The sequence below is a fragment of the Pyrus communis genome, chromosome 3 (genome assembly GCF_041283825.1).
Source record: "Pyrus communis isolate YQ-2024b chromosome 3, ASM4128382v1, whole genome shotgun sequence".
Classification (NCBI taxonomy): Eukaryota; Viridiplantae; Streptophyta; class Magnoliopsida; order Rosales; family Rosaceae; genus Pyrus; species Pyrus communis.
Genome location: NC_142567.1, coordinates 874,538 through 888,283, shown reverse-complemented (window position 1 = coordinate 888,283; position 13,746 = coordinate 874,538). Strand labels below are relative to the sequence as shown.

The 13,746-nt window shown below is 37.6% G+C and overlaps 3 protein-coding genes and 1 long non-coding RNA gene across 4 annotated transcripts; 2 read left to right on the top strand and 2 right to left on the bottom strand.

Annotated features, from left to right (window-relative positions):
- The first annotated feature begins 3,018 nt into the window (after window positions 1-3,018).
- LOC137714131 (translocator protein homolog) lies at window positions 3,019-3,742 on the top strand. The gene has a single exon (XM_068453415.2). It carries the CDS (start codon window positions 3,091-3,093, stop codon window positions 3,667-3,669), a length of 579 nt encoding a protein of 192 aa, XP_068309516.2. The 5' UTR covers window positions 3,019-3,090; the 3' UTR covers window positions 3,670-3,742.
- An 845-nt stretch (window positions 3,743-4,587) lies between these two features.
- On the bottom strand, window positions 4,588-6,272 carry LOC137715510 (xyloglucan 6-xylosyltransferase 2). The gene has a single exon (XM_068454859.2). It carries the CDS (start codon window positions 6,107-6,109, stop codon window positions 4,760-4,762), a length of 1,350 nt encoding a protein of 449 aa, XP_068310960.2. The 5' UTR covers window positions 6,110-6,272; the 3' UTR covers window positions 4,588-4,759.
- A 1,487-nt stretch (window positions 6,273-7,759) lies between these two features.
- On the bottom strand, window positions 7,760-9,909 carry LOC148697706 (uncharacterized). Its single transcript, XM_088690268.1, has 8 exons — window positions 9,666-9,909; window positions 9,469-9,540; window positions 9,328-9,390; window positions 9,055-9,108; window positions 8,878-8,960; window positions 8,691-8,741; window positions 8,423-8,517; window positions 7,760-8,102 (listed from the first exon to the last, which is right to left on the bottom strand). Exons 1-8 carry the CDS (start codon window positions 9,832-9,834, stop codon window positions 7,874-7,876), a joined length of 816 nt encoding a protein of 271 aa, XP_088546394.1. The 5' UTR covers window positions 9,835-9,909; the 3' UTR covers window positions 7,760-7,873.
- Window positions 9,910-10,464: 555 nt separating this feature from the next.
- Window positions 10,465-13,501, top strand: LOC148697705 (uncharacterized). The gene is made up of 6 exons (XR_015960285.1): window positions 10,465-10,601; window positions 10,747-10,794; window positions 11,057-11,142; window positions 12,234-12,281; window positions 12,408-12,519; window positions 13,012-13,501. It is a non-coding gene; the product is annotated as an uncharacterized LOC148697705 (long non-coding RNA).
- The last annotated feature ends 245 nt before the right edge of the window (window positions 13,502-13,746 follow it).

The following is a 13,746-nucleotide window of genomic DNA, read 5'->3' as shown; positions in this document are numbered from 1 at the left end:
ATAAGCGCCATGGTTGCGATGGTAGCTCTGTGGAAAACTGAAAATGGTCTCTCCTTTTTCTCTTGCGCGAAGTGAGTTTTGGGGTTGCGTAGGGGAGATGCAGGAAGAAGAAGGTGCACACGTCAAAATATCATTTTACCCATGTATTAACAGATAGTTAACAGAAAAATCATTTTGGACTAAATTTGCTAATGGAGTACACCACAGGGTTTAAATCCAAGTTTTTTTAGCATATGGGCTGTCTTCTAAATATCTTATGACCACATAGATCATTTATCCAATTTGACCAACTAAAAAATGACCGTTGGACTTGAATGCTAGAGTCCATGATCTGACCTTTGCTTGAAATCGGGCCGGGTTGATGGTAAACAGAAACATAGGCCCAATATAATCTTTATATTTTGAGTAAATTGTAGCAATGATCTCTCAACTTTAATCAAATTTGAGCAATGGTCCTTTAACTAAAAATTCATTATCATTGGTCTTTCAACGCATCAAAATGTGTAGTTATGGTCCTTTTTGTTAACTTCATCATAATTTTGTCAAAATAAGTTAAGTTTGAAGGACCACAATTGGGGTCCTTCAACTCATCAAGACGTGTAATTTTGGTCATTTTAGTCAACTTCGTCAAAATTTTGTCAAAATGAGTTATGTTGGAATGACCATTTCTATAATGGAATTAAAGTTAAGAAACTATTGCTCCAATCGGGTTAAAGTTAAAGGATCATTTCTCCAGTTGCATTAAAGTTGAGGGACCAATGGTAATGGATTTTTAGTTGAGGAACCATAACTGCACATTTTGATGAGTTGAGGGACTCATGATAATGGATTTTTTGTTGAGGAACCATTATTCCAATTGGGTTAAAGTTAAGAATTATTACTACAATTTACTCACATACCACTCTCCCTCTCTGTGCTATTCCATTTGTTTCTCTTCCACGAGCACAGTGTTGGAGTTGAAAATTTACAACGATATGGTCATAAAATATAAGGTTGCAAAAATTGATCATACTTCTTTTACTTATAATTGTCAATTTATGATTGGGATTTTGTGGCACAACCAAGTGCGATGAGGGTGTCTGACCGAATTTAAACACTAAAGAAGCTTTGAATTAGGATATATAGAGTTTGGGAGAAGAAGGTGTTTGCTTATTTGATCAGTCTTCATCTTGTTTAAGAATTAACATGCTAAACTTTTTTTAAATGAAACATAACACAAATGACGTAGATTTGGTTTGTGTCAATTTCAAGAATATTGATTAAAGGTCTCTTCATTTCATTTATCTAGCTAGTATAAGGGTCAAACAAAATTTCAAAGAGGGTATTATGTATGTTATTGGAGTCAGCAACGGCCAATGCTCCACATTGGCTCCGCCACTGCGCCGTTGTACTCTCATCGTCGACGAAATATTCTACTCGTGCTAGCATCTAGCTCGGAAAGCTCCTATGAGTCAAATGTTCAACTCACCGCCTGATCGTCTTCAACCTAAGCCTCCTACCCTCTCTCCCAAGTTCCCAACCCCTATTCTCCTCCCTTCTCAGATTTCCAGAACCTTCCTCTTAACGATCCCCTGGTAGCCGTCTCTCTCTCTCTCTCTCTCTCTCTCTCTCTCTCTCTCTCTCTCTCTCTCAAATTATTTGTGATTTTTTTCAGATTTAATAATATAACATATATGAAAATCAAGCTACATTTAGAACTTCAATAAAATACAATCTAAATGGACTATATCCCACAAATTTACACAAAGTATCTAAATATACAACGTTATAGAATCTCAAAACGAAGTACTGAAATCCCCCTCTACAGCTACACTTGAAGTTCCTTGTACGGTTGTACCCGGTGATACCTGTAACCTTCAATGCCGTTCCTGCATCTTGAAAATGGTGCACCGAACAAACCAAAACTCGGATAAGCTTCGGATCTCGAATGAGTAGTTAGTAGACAAACTATGGTTCTCAATAAGCTGGAGTTCACCATACAGACTATACGATTAACAATCACTAGTTGTCCCTGATTGATGTGGACGAGGATTTGAACTTGGGCGCAAGATGGATGGGGCGGGCACACTACTTTAGTCAATTCCTCTGATCTAGTAAGTGATCTTTTACTATAGTGATAAAAATGAATTGAATCATTGCATGACATCGTGAGTTCGAATCCTATCGGTGACTAATATAACAAAATTTGTCGTTTAACAAAAAAAATACTGATCTAACCCGCAAATGCAAATGTTTCACTTCATCAACTTTTTCACTCTATCAATTCATCAACTTTTTCACTCTATCAACTTTGTACATTTTGGGTTGAATGTATATAGATGTGTGAGGGTAGTAGTAGAAGGCTAGGAGTGATCCTAAATGGAAATCTTCACCTGGATTTGTTGAGAATCATCGGATCATTTAAGCTTTTGACAAAATCATGTTCGGTATGTCAGCATACTTGTATAAGTTGCACTATTGAGCTGAGTTGTGTATTTGGATGAATACAAGTTTGACAAAGACTATCTTATCGCACTTTTGCAAATCTTATCCCCGACGTGCGTGAACGTCTATGCATGATAAGGAGAGATTTTTCAGTGTGATCATCACATAAGGTGTTACATCACGTATCCTTATATAAATAGTGAATTATGTATGTTAAAAGGTTAATAAGTTAAAAATTAAAATTTTTCATCACTTGAATAAAAGTATATGATATATCATTCATATTTTCGTCACAATTAAAAATTTCTCTATGTGAGACGGACCAACAGAATGAGTTTTTGGTTCTAAAAGCCAACCCTCAGGCCACGTGTGGCTACACTCAGCTAGTCAGCTTCCACCGTTAATCATCTGGATCTGCTACTACGTACGTACAAGTACAATCTCCATTAGCCACGTGTACGTCTTCCACTCCTCCACTCCTTGCCTCCACCTCCGCCCACGTGTACGTCTTCCACCCCTCCACTCCTTGCCTCCACCTCCGCCCACGTGTCCTTCCTGTAAACTCGCTCTCGTCTGTATATCTCCCACCTGAAATTCCTCCAACAAAACCAAAACAAAGTAAGAAACAAAGAAAAAACACGCACTCCTTTTATCCCTCTCTAAAAAATGGATAATTATTCCGACCACCTCAAGCAACGCAGGGCAGATGACCCTACCACCGCCGCCGTGCCCACCGCCACGAACAAGAGCGGTTACAGAAGCAAAAAGGACATGAAAATGGACATGGCCAAACGCGGCCTTAGGTCCCTATCCGTGGCAGTCGCAATCCCCGTCTCTCTCCACCTCCTGGCTATCTACGCGGGCTCATCCGACCCATATCGCATCGGATCCAAGCCCTTCTGGATCCCTCCCCTGTGGGCCCTGCGATTAACCTGCATAGCCTCCAGCTTTCTCATGGGCCTGGCTGCTTGGCTCGTGTGGGCGGAAGGTGGGTTCCATAAGAATCAGATGGCTCTACCCATTTACTTGGCCCAGCTAGGGTTGAGCCTGATTTGGGATCCGATTGTGTTCGGGGCGGGGGCTCCGTGGGTCGGGTTGATCGTGTGCATGGGGATGTTCGGGGCGATGATCGGGTGTTCTCGGGTGTTTAAGGGTGTGAATCCGCTCGCTGCCGATCTTATAAAGCCGAGCTTGGCGTGGGTTGCGTTTTTGGCCGTCGTAAATCTTAAGCTTGTATTCCACTGAAGTTTCATTGTACAGCAGCTTATGTTATGTACGTATGCATTTCTCAATATAATTGCTATAAGCTTTTGTGTCTTGCAAAGTCTCCTTAGAAATGTTTCTTATGAAACACTTATATCGCATTTGAAACACACTTTATTTTAAAGGAAACTAATAAAAAAAACTTAAAAATTCTAAGTTTGAACGATAAGAATAAAATAAAAGTTAAAGTGAATGGTACAAGGATTAATTTTTTAGTGTATAAATATGATTTTTTGTTAAAATGAACAATACCGGAAGTTTTTCGTTAAAGTTTCCTTATTTTAAAGCATTTTTAAAATGATCCACATATATTTCGGAGTTTGCTTAAACTTTGTAAAGAAAGGTCATAGGTTAGTGTAGTCTCTTTACAAAATAAGGGTAAAGTGACATCCAATAGCCGTTTTTTCCCGACTCTCGCTATGCAAGGTGGCCTTGCATACGGTAGACATTCTCTCCTACCTTGCAAGCGGGAAGTCTTATTGGTTTGAAGTCGTCTTTATTTTTCAGACGTGAGTTAAGTCTAGTTGGCAGTGCGGGCTTAGACCCGAAAAGTTGTAAGATTGTATTATGTGGTATAGCAATTGCATTTAGTTGAAGATACAGGGACACCAATGAAGCATAGCAGACCAAGTATCTCTGAACCTAGTGCATAAAACCAACCATTAACCATTGCAGATTCAACGAGCCTGGACTTACAATAATATGAGCGGGACTTTCCTATTCGGGTCCAGGGTGTATACCTCTTGATGGGGTATACACCCCGGGATAAGAAATTATCTCCGCTACAGTATAAACTCGGGGGAAATACATGCATAAGATTGTCGAACTCCATTGCTAACATAATCCACAAACACGAGCATGAACAGGTCTCTCCACAGTATGAATATGAACACAATAACGTCTACAAAACTGATTGGAATTTTTGGAAACAATAAATAATCTCTCTGATTTTCGTTCGGGAAGTGGTGCACATATTTATAATGTACAAAAGAATACTATCTCCAAATCTAGCACAAGACAAATAAATAGCATACGGATTCTAACAAATCCTACATCAAGTAACACGAGTGAACTAAGAAGACGATACCTTGGCGGCCTTGAATGCCGGATGAAGCAATCCAAGTTCATCTTTAACCTCGAGCGGATTGTTTGTTTCGTTCCTAACTCTCTTAACTCTTCGACTACCCAGTGACCGGTGCGTGAATCCATAGATTTGAAGAATCTGATTGTCCCCAAAGTTAAAAGCTCTATCCATCTGCTCCAAGCATCTCCTAACCGGGTAATCTCCGAACTTCCCACACGGCTTGCAACCCACAAAATGCGTCACCAGCGGCCACCGGTGGTCGCCCAAACCAGGTCGATAATTCTCAATCATTTCCTCGTATTTATCAACCAAAATACCCCAATATCCATGCAAATAATATCCACTCTCAAGATAAACCTTATCGCCCCACTTCTCTCTTTGAGTGGCCAATATATAAACCATGGCTGACTGATCATCAGCTTCGAAAACCGGCCTACCCTTCAATTCCCTAGTGAGCACCTTCCCTGCCTCCTCCCTAATCTTCCCTTTCGGTCCCATCGGAGCCCAAGCATCGAGCATATCCAACGACCACTGCGTATTCCTCAACAAAAAGCTCCCGGTATTCAACCCAATCCAACTTTTCTCATCATACACCATCTCGTTCCACCCGTGCATCACAAAGTTGGAATCTTTGTACCTCTCCCATGGCAATTCAAAAGCCATATCTGTAAACATTGCATCACTATCCATCCACCATAGAAACTCAACCTCCGGGTGAGACAACAGAAGCTTCCGAATCAACGGAAGCTTGGCCCAAAAACCCGCCATTTCGGCATCCAACAGGGCCATATTGTAAAAAACCTCAATCCCATGTAATCTACAATAATCAATTTTGTTCTTAATCGACTTCAACAAGTAATGATCACCTACCGGGTTTTCGCAGGGTTTTGGCGACGACCCAGTCACCAGAAGCACCCGGGGCTTACCAGGCCCGACGAAATTTGGGAAATTAGGATTTTCCCGGAGCCATTTCGACCTCTGCTCGTCCCATTTCGAAATCTTGGGTCCAAGAGTGTAGGGCTTATTCGGGTCGGGCCGGTCGTCCTCCCCTTCGTCGACCAGGATCTTGTTAAAATCCAAGGCGTTGTAGTTGTTGGGGTCGGACGGCGTCGCGTGGACCTCCTCCAGGACGCGGTGGGGCTCCGCCCGCTTGCGGGAGTAGAAGTGGTCCCGAATCTCGAGGAAGTCCTGCTCAGGGGTTCCGAACTTGCCGGCTCCGATCGTGCCGCGGAGGACGACCACCGTGAGGACGAGGCAGAGGATCGTGACCTTGCTGTGCCGGAGAGCTCGCTGGATCCGTCGCGATCGTTGAGCTCCCAAGCATTTCTCTAATATCATAGCTGAAATTTGAACCTCAATAGAACATACGCAAATTGGGGAATTTGGGAAATTTTGGTGGAAGGGGAGTGGAAACCCTAGAATCCACAATTTTGACAGAATTGGTTTTGGGACAAAGATTTTGTAAGCCAATGTCGGAGGTTTGGTCGATGTTAGAAATGTTTTTAACCTAATACGCGTTTCTTTTTATAAAACAGTACGGAAGTTGGAAAAAAAAAAAAAAAAAAGACAAAAATTGTTATTATCACTTCAAGAATCTCATTTTACATTCTAATCTTTTTATATTTGGAAAGAAAAATACAAATATAGAATGAGATTTTTGAAATACCAATAACAATTTCCAACAAAAAAAAACAACAAAAGAATGTTTATTGGTTTGGGCCTTTGGAATTTGGACCCACTTGAGAGGAAGATTAGAGGCCTACTTTATAGTAATGCATGAATGAGTTAGCAAGTTCACCTCTCTTTTTACACTCAAGTTTCATCTCTCTTCGTATATATTTTTTTGAACGCATCAATATTTTTACATTAAGAGGAGGGGAAGTTCGGCTAAGTTACACAATGGACAATTTAATTTGGTATTGAATTCATCATCCACGAGATTCGAATCTAAGACCTCTCAAGTCCAAGTGGAGAAAGTGATCTAAAAAGTATATATTAAATGATCTAAAAAGTATTGCCTTTAAAATAATTGAAAACGGTTTTGTTGAAAATACTTTTTGAAACCAATCCTTAGTAAAAATCCAAACGGATCTTGAAAAACCAATCATGTAAAAATCCAAGATAAAGGATCCCCATTTTTCTCAAAAAATGGAGATTGGTTGTGGGATCCATTTCACAACGAACTTCAACGATCCGAATGATCTATTTGGTAAGTCTCGTTTCATAGATCATTTATGCAAAAAATTCAATTCAATCTGAAATCATTTGTTCATTTAATTATCACAATGAAAATTCAATGTTTCTTAAAACATAGTGTTCGTCAATATCTTTGAACTCAATTAGATGTCTCAAATATTTCCGATTTGATTAATATTTTACAAACATGATCCATAAGCAATGTTTAAAATATCGGTATCAGTAGAAATATCAATAGGCAAATTTGTGGATATATCGTATATCGATATTGATTGTCTTCGATGGAAATGATGAATATTTGCTCAAAAACATGGAAATTTTAAATTATTTTTTAAAGAATGTCATACGAAGCCACAACACATGTATGAATCAAGAATTAATGATTAGATACTGTGTAAACAATAAGTATGTGTTATATGAGAAGAAAAACTTCCTTATAATGACAAGTAATAAAATAAATCATTTCACTAAAAAGCATACGTAACTTAATTGAAATTTTCATCATGAAAGCAGCACAAGTTTTATTGAAGTAAACTAATACCATAAAGAAAGAAATTAAAAAATAAAGAATGCATATGCTTATGGATATTTCCTGCAAACTTTTTGCAAATTGTCTACAAACATTGGATATTTCTTGAAAATATAAAAAATATTGAGGAAATTGACTGATTTACCGAAAGATCGTGTTCACCCCTTCTTTCCATATCGTTCCCTGAATTTCTGGATATTTTTGTGGAAATATCAAACATATCCAGGATATTTCAAACAGTGTCCATAAGGAGTAACTTCAAAAATAAACAGTTCAGATTGTTGAAGTTCGATATGGTTGAGGTTCCACAATTAATCTCCCTTCCGCTAAAGACTCCGCTAGTTTTCATAGTATAAATGCAGATCCAACTTTATTTCTCATACAATTTCAATCTGAGTTTCACTCTGCTGTGATAACCATTGTCGCAGGCGCCTCATGCCATGGCACAAATCGCAAGGGCATTTGGAATAGTATTTCAACTCGTAACTTGTATCCGAATTGTCACCAGCCGCTGCTTCCACTTCAAATAATGAATAAACTTGTTCACCGTTCCTGTCTTTCTTTACTTGTCTGTCAAACCCTTGAGTTCTACTCTTTTCCTCCCTCCTAGATGAAATATTCAACAATAGCCTTTAGTGACTAGTTGTTGTAATTTAACCTCTAAAAGAAGATAGAAAATAGTTATAAAGGTTAAATTACAAGTTACTAAGGTTAACCAACATGTAATTTAACTTGTAATTTAGCCTTTAGTAGATACTATTTTTTTTTAATGGGTATGAACGGGTGACTAACAAGTTAGAGTACAGACACATCCTTGCCATGTCCACACAATATCAGCACGGTACGAAAAGAACCAAGAATTGACGTTGTGTTTATGTTATGTAAAGCACACAAATGTAAACTAAGTAAACCAAGAAAATGATTACCCGTAGATTTTGTTAAGAGTCTTTTCCAAGAGTACGGTAGATCCAACTGCTACATCATCTACCCTTTTCCCATTTTGAAAGAAACGAAACGTTGGCTGCAAAAGAAATGCACACGCATCAACAAATTATGTAATGTATACCATGGTCATCTTTAGACAATTATTGATTAGGATTTGAACAAATTACAACCCGAATTATTGAATTTTACTTTAAAAACAAGGGTTAAGCATATGGTACAAATTACACTAAGTAAGAATGAATCACTTACCGTACAATTGATATTGAACTCTTTCATTACATTACTAAGGTCTTCTACGTACTGCAGAGAGAATAAACAAACCTTAAGTCAACTTATCTTGAGGCAAAATAAGAAATCATATCATAATTATTAAGAATTCAAATGATTGACAAATAATTTGATCAAAGTGAACCAAAATCATCTTACAAGGCCATACCCTATGATCAATTATAATTTGATACAATGCTACATGTGGGAATTCCTTGGCCCACCCAGTGATGACTGAATGTGTGCAAAAGTAGTCTGCAGAAGAACAGTAAACCAAGTATAAGTTGAATAAGAATACTTGGTTGCAAATGACTTGCCTGTTAAAAGTAAATTCATAAGAATTTATCATGCGTTTGAGCGTCGTATTCATAGAAGCAGAAGATTGCTGATGAAGATTTATCTATACACCAATGAATTATTGAAACACATAAGTAAAACTGCATTATCATCTCAAAACAAAACAAATTAATTCAAACAAATTGAAGAAAAAAAGGATTAAAGTAAATTTCACCAGAAATACGTATCAAAATATACAAAACGCAGACCATGCACCATATCTTTACCTTGTGTGTGTGTGTGTGTGTGTGTCTAATATAATCGAAGAAGTGAGAGATGTTACCTTGAACTCTTTTAAGCTCCAACTCATACTCAACCATTTTATACAAGTAAATTTCTGGGGGAACTGAAAAATAAAATCTTTGTGGTTACAGCAAAGTCAGTTGGACCAACGGAAACAGAAAGTAAAAGAGAGATGGAGTACCTACGAAGAGGCGCCGGTCTTCCCATGGAACATGCATAGACCAAAATTTGTTCCACTTCCAGTCAGGATATTCTGCTAATAAAAAAAAATAGGCAGGCGACATTCATTATTGTAAAAGTTTATTTAACAGTTTGAGAAAAAAATCGCTGGAAAGGCAACAAGAAAAGCCTTTGAAGAGAAAGAGGTGGATTATGTGCCTGAAGCGGAGGAAGAAAAGCCTTTGATGCGACTTCTGTGCTGCAGAAAATCAAGGTTTGGTGGTGGTGAAGACAGTGCAGCTGCTACTGAAGTTAAGGTTAGGCTTTGGATGGATTTACGATTGCCCTTTCCAAGCAATTGTCGCACCAAAACCCTTGAATTCCTCATTCTCTTGCGGCTTCGCTTCTGTTTTTGTGTTACTTTCGAGTTGGTAGTTGGGTGAAGAGGATCCTCCTTGCGATTTCTTCTACAATGATTTTATGACAGTAGTTATTTTTGACAAGTTTAGTGGCATGACAAAGAAGGCGCACATGTATAGGTTTAGCTAGGGTTTAGTATTTTGGTCAATAAAGCTGAGTTTTAGATATATTTATTCTTGGGAATTTTGGTCAATAAAACGTAGAATATATTTCCCTATGCTACCCGAATTTTGGTCAATAAAGCTAGGAATTCAAGGGTTTTGGAAGCGAATTGCTAGAGAGAAGAGAATGGCTAGGAATTCCAGGGTTTTAGTACGACAGTTACTTGGCAATCCCCTAAACCCCTGCGCAGCTCTTCTTCATCACCATAACCATAAGCATCCACTTAGTTTCATCAAAACCCTAACAGTTTCAGTCCCAATCACACCACCTTTGCCACCACGACCGCCCCCACCGGCAATTCCCTCCTCTTCAAAACTCTTCTGTACCCTTGACTCCAGCTCAAAAAAGGAAATTATTATTGGGTCCTATAGCCGCTGGTCTATCAACTACAAGGGTCGGTGACTTAACTCTCTTCAAAACTCCTTCCACAAATCTTCTGCCTTTGTTGTTGCCTTGCCGCCGCTGACCTAACTCTTTTCACGATTTTCTTATTTTCAGGTTACTCAGACATTCCTCTCATTTTGCTCCACAACCATTACGATCAGTATGTCAGCGCAGTTAAAACAATTCAAGGTAGTGTTCTATAGTTTTTTATTTTATTTTTGAATTAAATGTTTGCTTGATGGTTTTTTTTAGATGAAATTGTGTACGTTTAATATAAGAAAACATAAGATTTCATGCAGTTTGTTTTATTTGTTCTTTTAATTCATTGGAACAGACCAATCTTTACCGGCAATTATATTATTCACGACCTATTACGAGGCCAGTAAGTTCAAATGAATTTACTTTGTTTAATCAAGCTAGCTGCTTCTCTTTGTGATATAATCGGGAGACGATAATCACACACCTTGTTTCTTCCCCTACACAACCCTCTTAATCATTTGTGTTGTTTCCATTTGATTTGTTCAATCTAACGCCCGTAAATGAAGAAAAGTGTGTAGATAGAGAACTAATGTGTGTGATTATCATCACCCTAATCTAAACTGCTCCGTTTCCAACTAAGTGTTTGATGTACTCTTCTTGTGCAGTGTCTCATGTCACTTCTGATATGTTTATGGAAATGTGTGAGCCTTTCCCACATGTAATAGCATATGAGTTCCTCCTTGATCCTGAGGTGTGCCACTGTAATCCAGTTTTCTATTATCCCTTTTTTTTTGCCTTCGGGAAGCTATTGAGTTTCTGCTAAGTTTTTTAATCCAAACTTAAGAATTAAGAATAAGGTCAAAACAACTTAGGGGTTGTTTAGTATTTAAACTGAAAGTAATTTACAGTTTAAAATGACGAATGTAACAATTTAAATAGGCTCTTGTTTGTTTCATATAGGTCTAAGAATGGAAAAATTATTTTACCACATGTTTGATAAGGGTGTGGCTATCCATACCCCCATTTTTACCTGCCACATATCTCTTGTTAATTTTTGTCATTTGATCTTCTTTAATTCATTCAATCCGACGGTTAAAAATTAAGAAAGTGTGTGAGAGGTAAAAAATTATGTGTGGATAGCACCACCCTTTGATAAATCTGCTCCAGAACCCCCAAATGAAGGGAATTGAAGCCTTTAATTAAGTCCCCTCGTGTTTGCTTTTACTTTCCTCTCAGAAAGCTCTTCCCATTCCCAAAAGGCTTCGTTTGGTATATATGGAGGATTATATTAGAATGGATAAGACGCTATTTTAAAAGGTACGTTTGAAAAAAGAAATGAAATTTTCGTGGCTAACTTGGAGACTTAAGAAGAAAAGTTATTGGTGCCAATCCTCTCCAAAATTAAAGGATTTAGGAGGGAGAAATATTTTTTCATGTCTAATCCTCTTTTAATCCTATCAAAAAGAAAATAATTCCACTCTAACTTCAAAACCTCAAATTAGATAATGAAAATTTGATTCCTGGAACTATATAAGACTAGTATTAGTGTTGTATCTGATTGATTTTTGAATGTTTCCAGTAGCGACGGTTGAGAAGGAAACTTATATTGATGAAAAGATGGCCCTTACATAAGCTTATAAGTAATTGAAATATTTCCTATATTGCCGATCGGTTGTATTATAATTTGATTGTTATAAGTTAAAATGTGTTTGTTAGCTAGGTCATGTACCATGCTGTAATTGTTATCTGCATATGTGAGCCTGCTTAAGGAATAAATATGATATCTTATTATGCCTGATAATTTAGTTAATTAATCTAACATTGTTTAGTCTCTATATGTAGGAAGACAACTACAAAAGCATACTGGAAAATCTTATTATTCCCCGTACGGTAAATTATTTGACCCTTTAAATTTTGTTTGGAGCTAAGAATGTTCTTAATTTAGCTCCACGATTTAGTTGTTCATATCTTTATCCATAATTTGTTTATAATATACGATTTATATACCTTTTGTAGCCAACGTTTCATTTCTATCAAAATGCGAAAAAGGTAGCTGAGATACCCGTAAAAACTGGAGGAGTGAAGCTTACGAGATCTCCTTGAAAAAGACTCTTGTGAAACTCTACATGTAAGTATTTTCTAGATTATCTTATATTTGTTGCGAATGAATCTCATATTAATAAAAAAATAAATTTTGCATGGTGTATAAGTAGAGATATTTCTCATATTGCGAAATAGTTTTATGCTAGAACTTCAACCTTCTTCATAGTATCAAAGCAGATTATCCCACATGTAAAGTCGTAGGGGCACACGTACTCTACGTCATCCCGTTTGTGTTATCTACGTGTTTGACTCAAAAATTGACTACACGTGAGAGAGCGTGTTGAGAATAAATCTCACATTGATGGAAGAAGGACATTGCATAAGCTTCTAAGTAATTAAGTTAGGCTACTCTTATATTGTCAGTTAATTTTATTGTAGAAGTAATCTCAACTTTCTTTACATCTTGCGTGCTTTTGTGAATTTGTGAACTTGATTTTTACTTTTTTTTTTCTTTCTTCTTCTTATGATATATTGATTGAATTATAGAAAATAGTTGTTGAATTTTCTTATCTTGCAGTCCTCAACCTAGAGAAAGATCAGCTGATAAGGAGGATAGGAGTAGAGTTGAAGATACGTTGAGGTACAGAAAGATCACCTGGCAATAAGGAGAGAAGGAGTTGAATTGGTTGGTTCGGAATCGGATCCATCGCCCCGTTCCAAGTCCTTGCTGTCCGACGAATCGCCGAACACTTGCCGCCCGGAGAACTTCTTTGGTTATCAGCATCCATTGTCACAAGCTCCGATCTTTTTACTTTGCGTTAATTGGATGAAAATGTAAAATTTTCCTTTTAACCACTTTTTTGACAGCTGTAAAATTGGTACTTTATTTTCCCCTTTTTTTATCCAAAAAAGATTCCCATTGGACGGTGAGCGCAGTAAAGAAAGAAGAAGAAGAAAAATCCGGGGGATCCGGAGGGGTTTGGGTCCGGAGAGGATCCTCTCCCTCCGAATTGTTACCTGCCGCTGCTTCCACTTCAAATAATGAATAAACTTATTCACCCTTCCTATCTTTCTTTCCTTGAGTTCTACTCTTGTCCTCCCTCCTAGATAAAGATTCAACAACAGCCTTTAGCAACTATTTATGTAATATAACCTTTAAAAGAAGATAGAAAATAGTTACTAAAGGTTAAGCAACTTGTAATTTAGCCTTTAGTAACTATTATTTTTCATAACGAGTATGAACGGGTGACTATCAAGTTATAGTATAGACACGTCCTTGTGACCACACAATACTAACATGGTAAGAAAACCT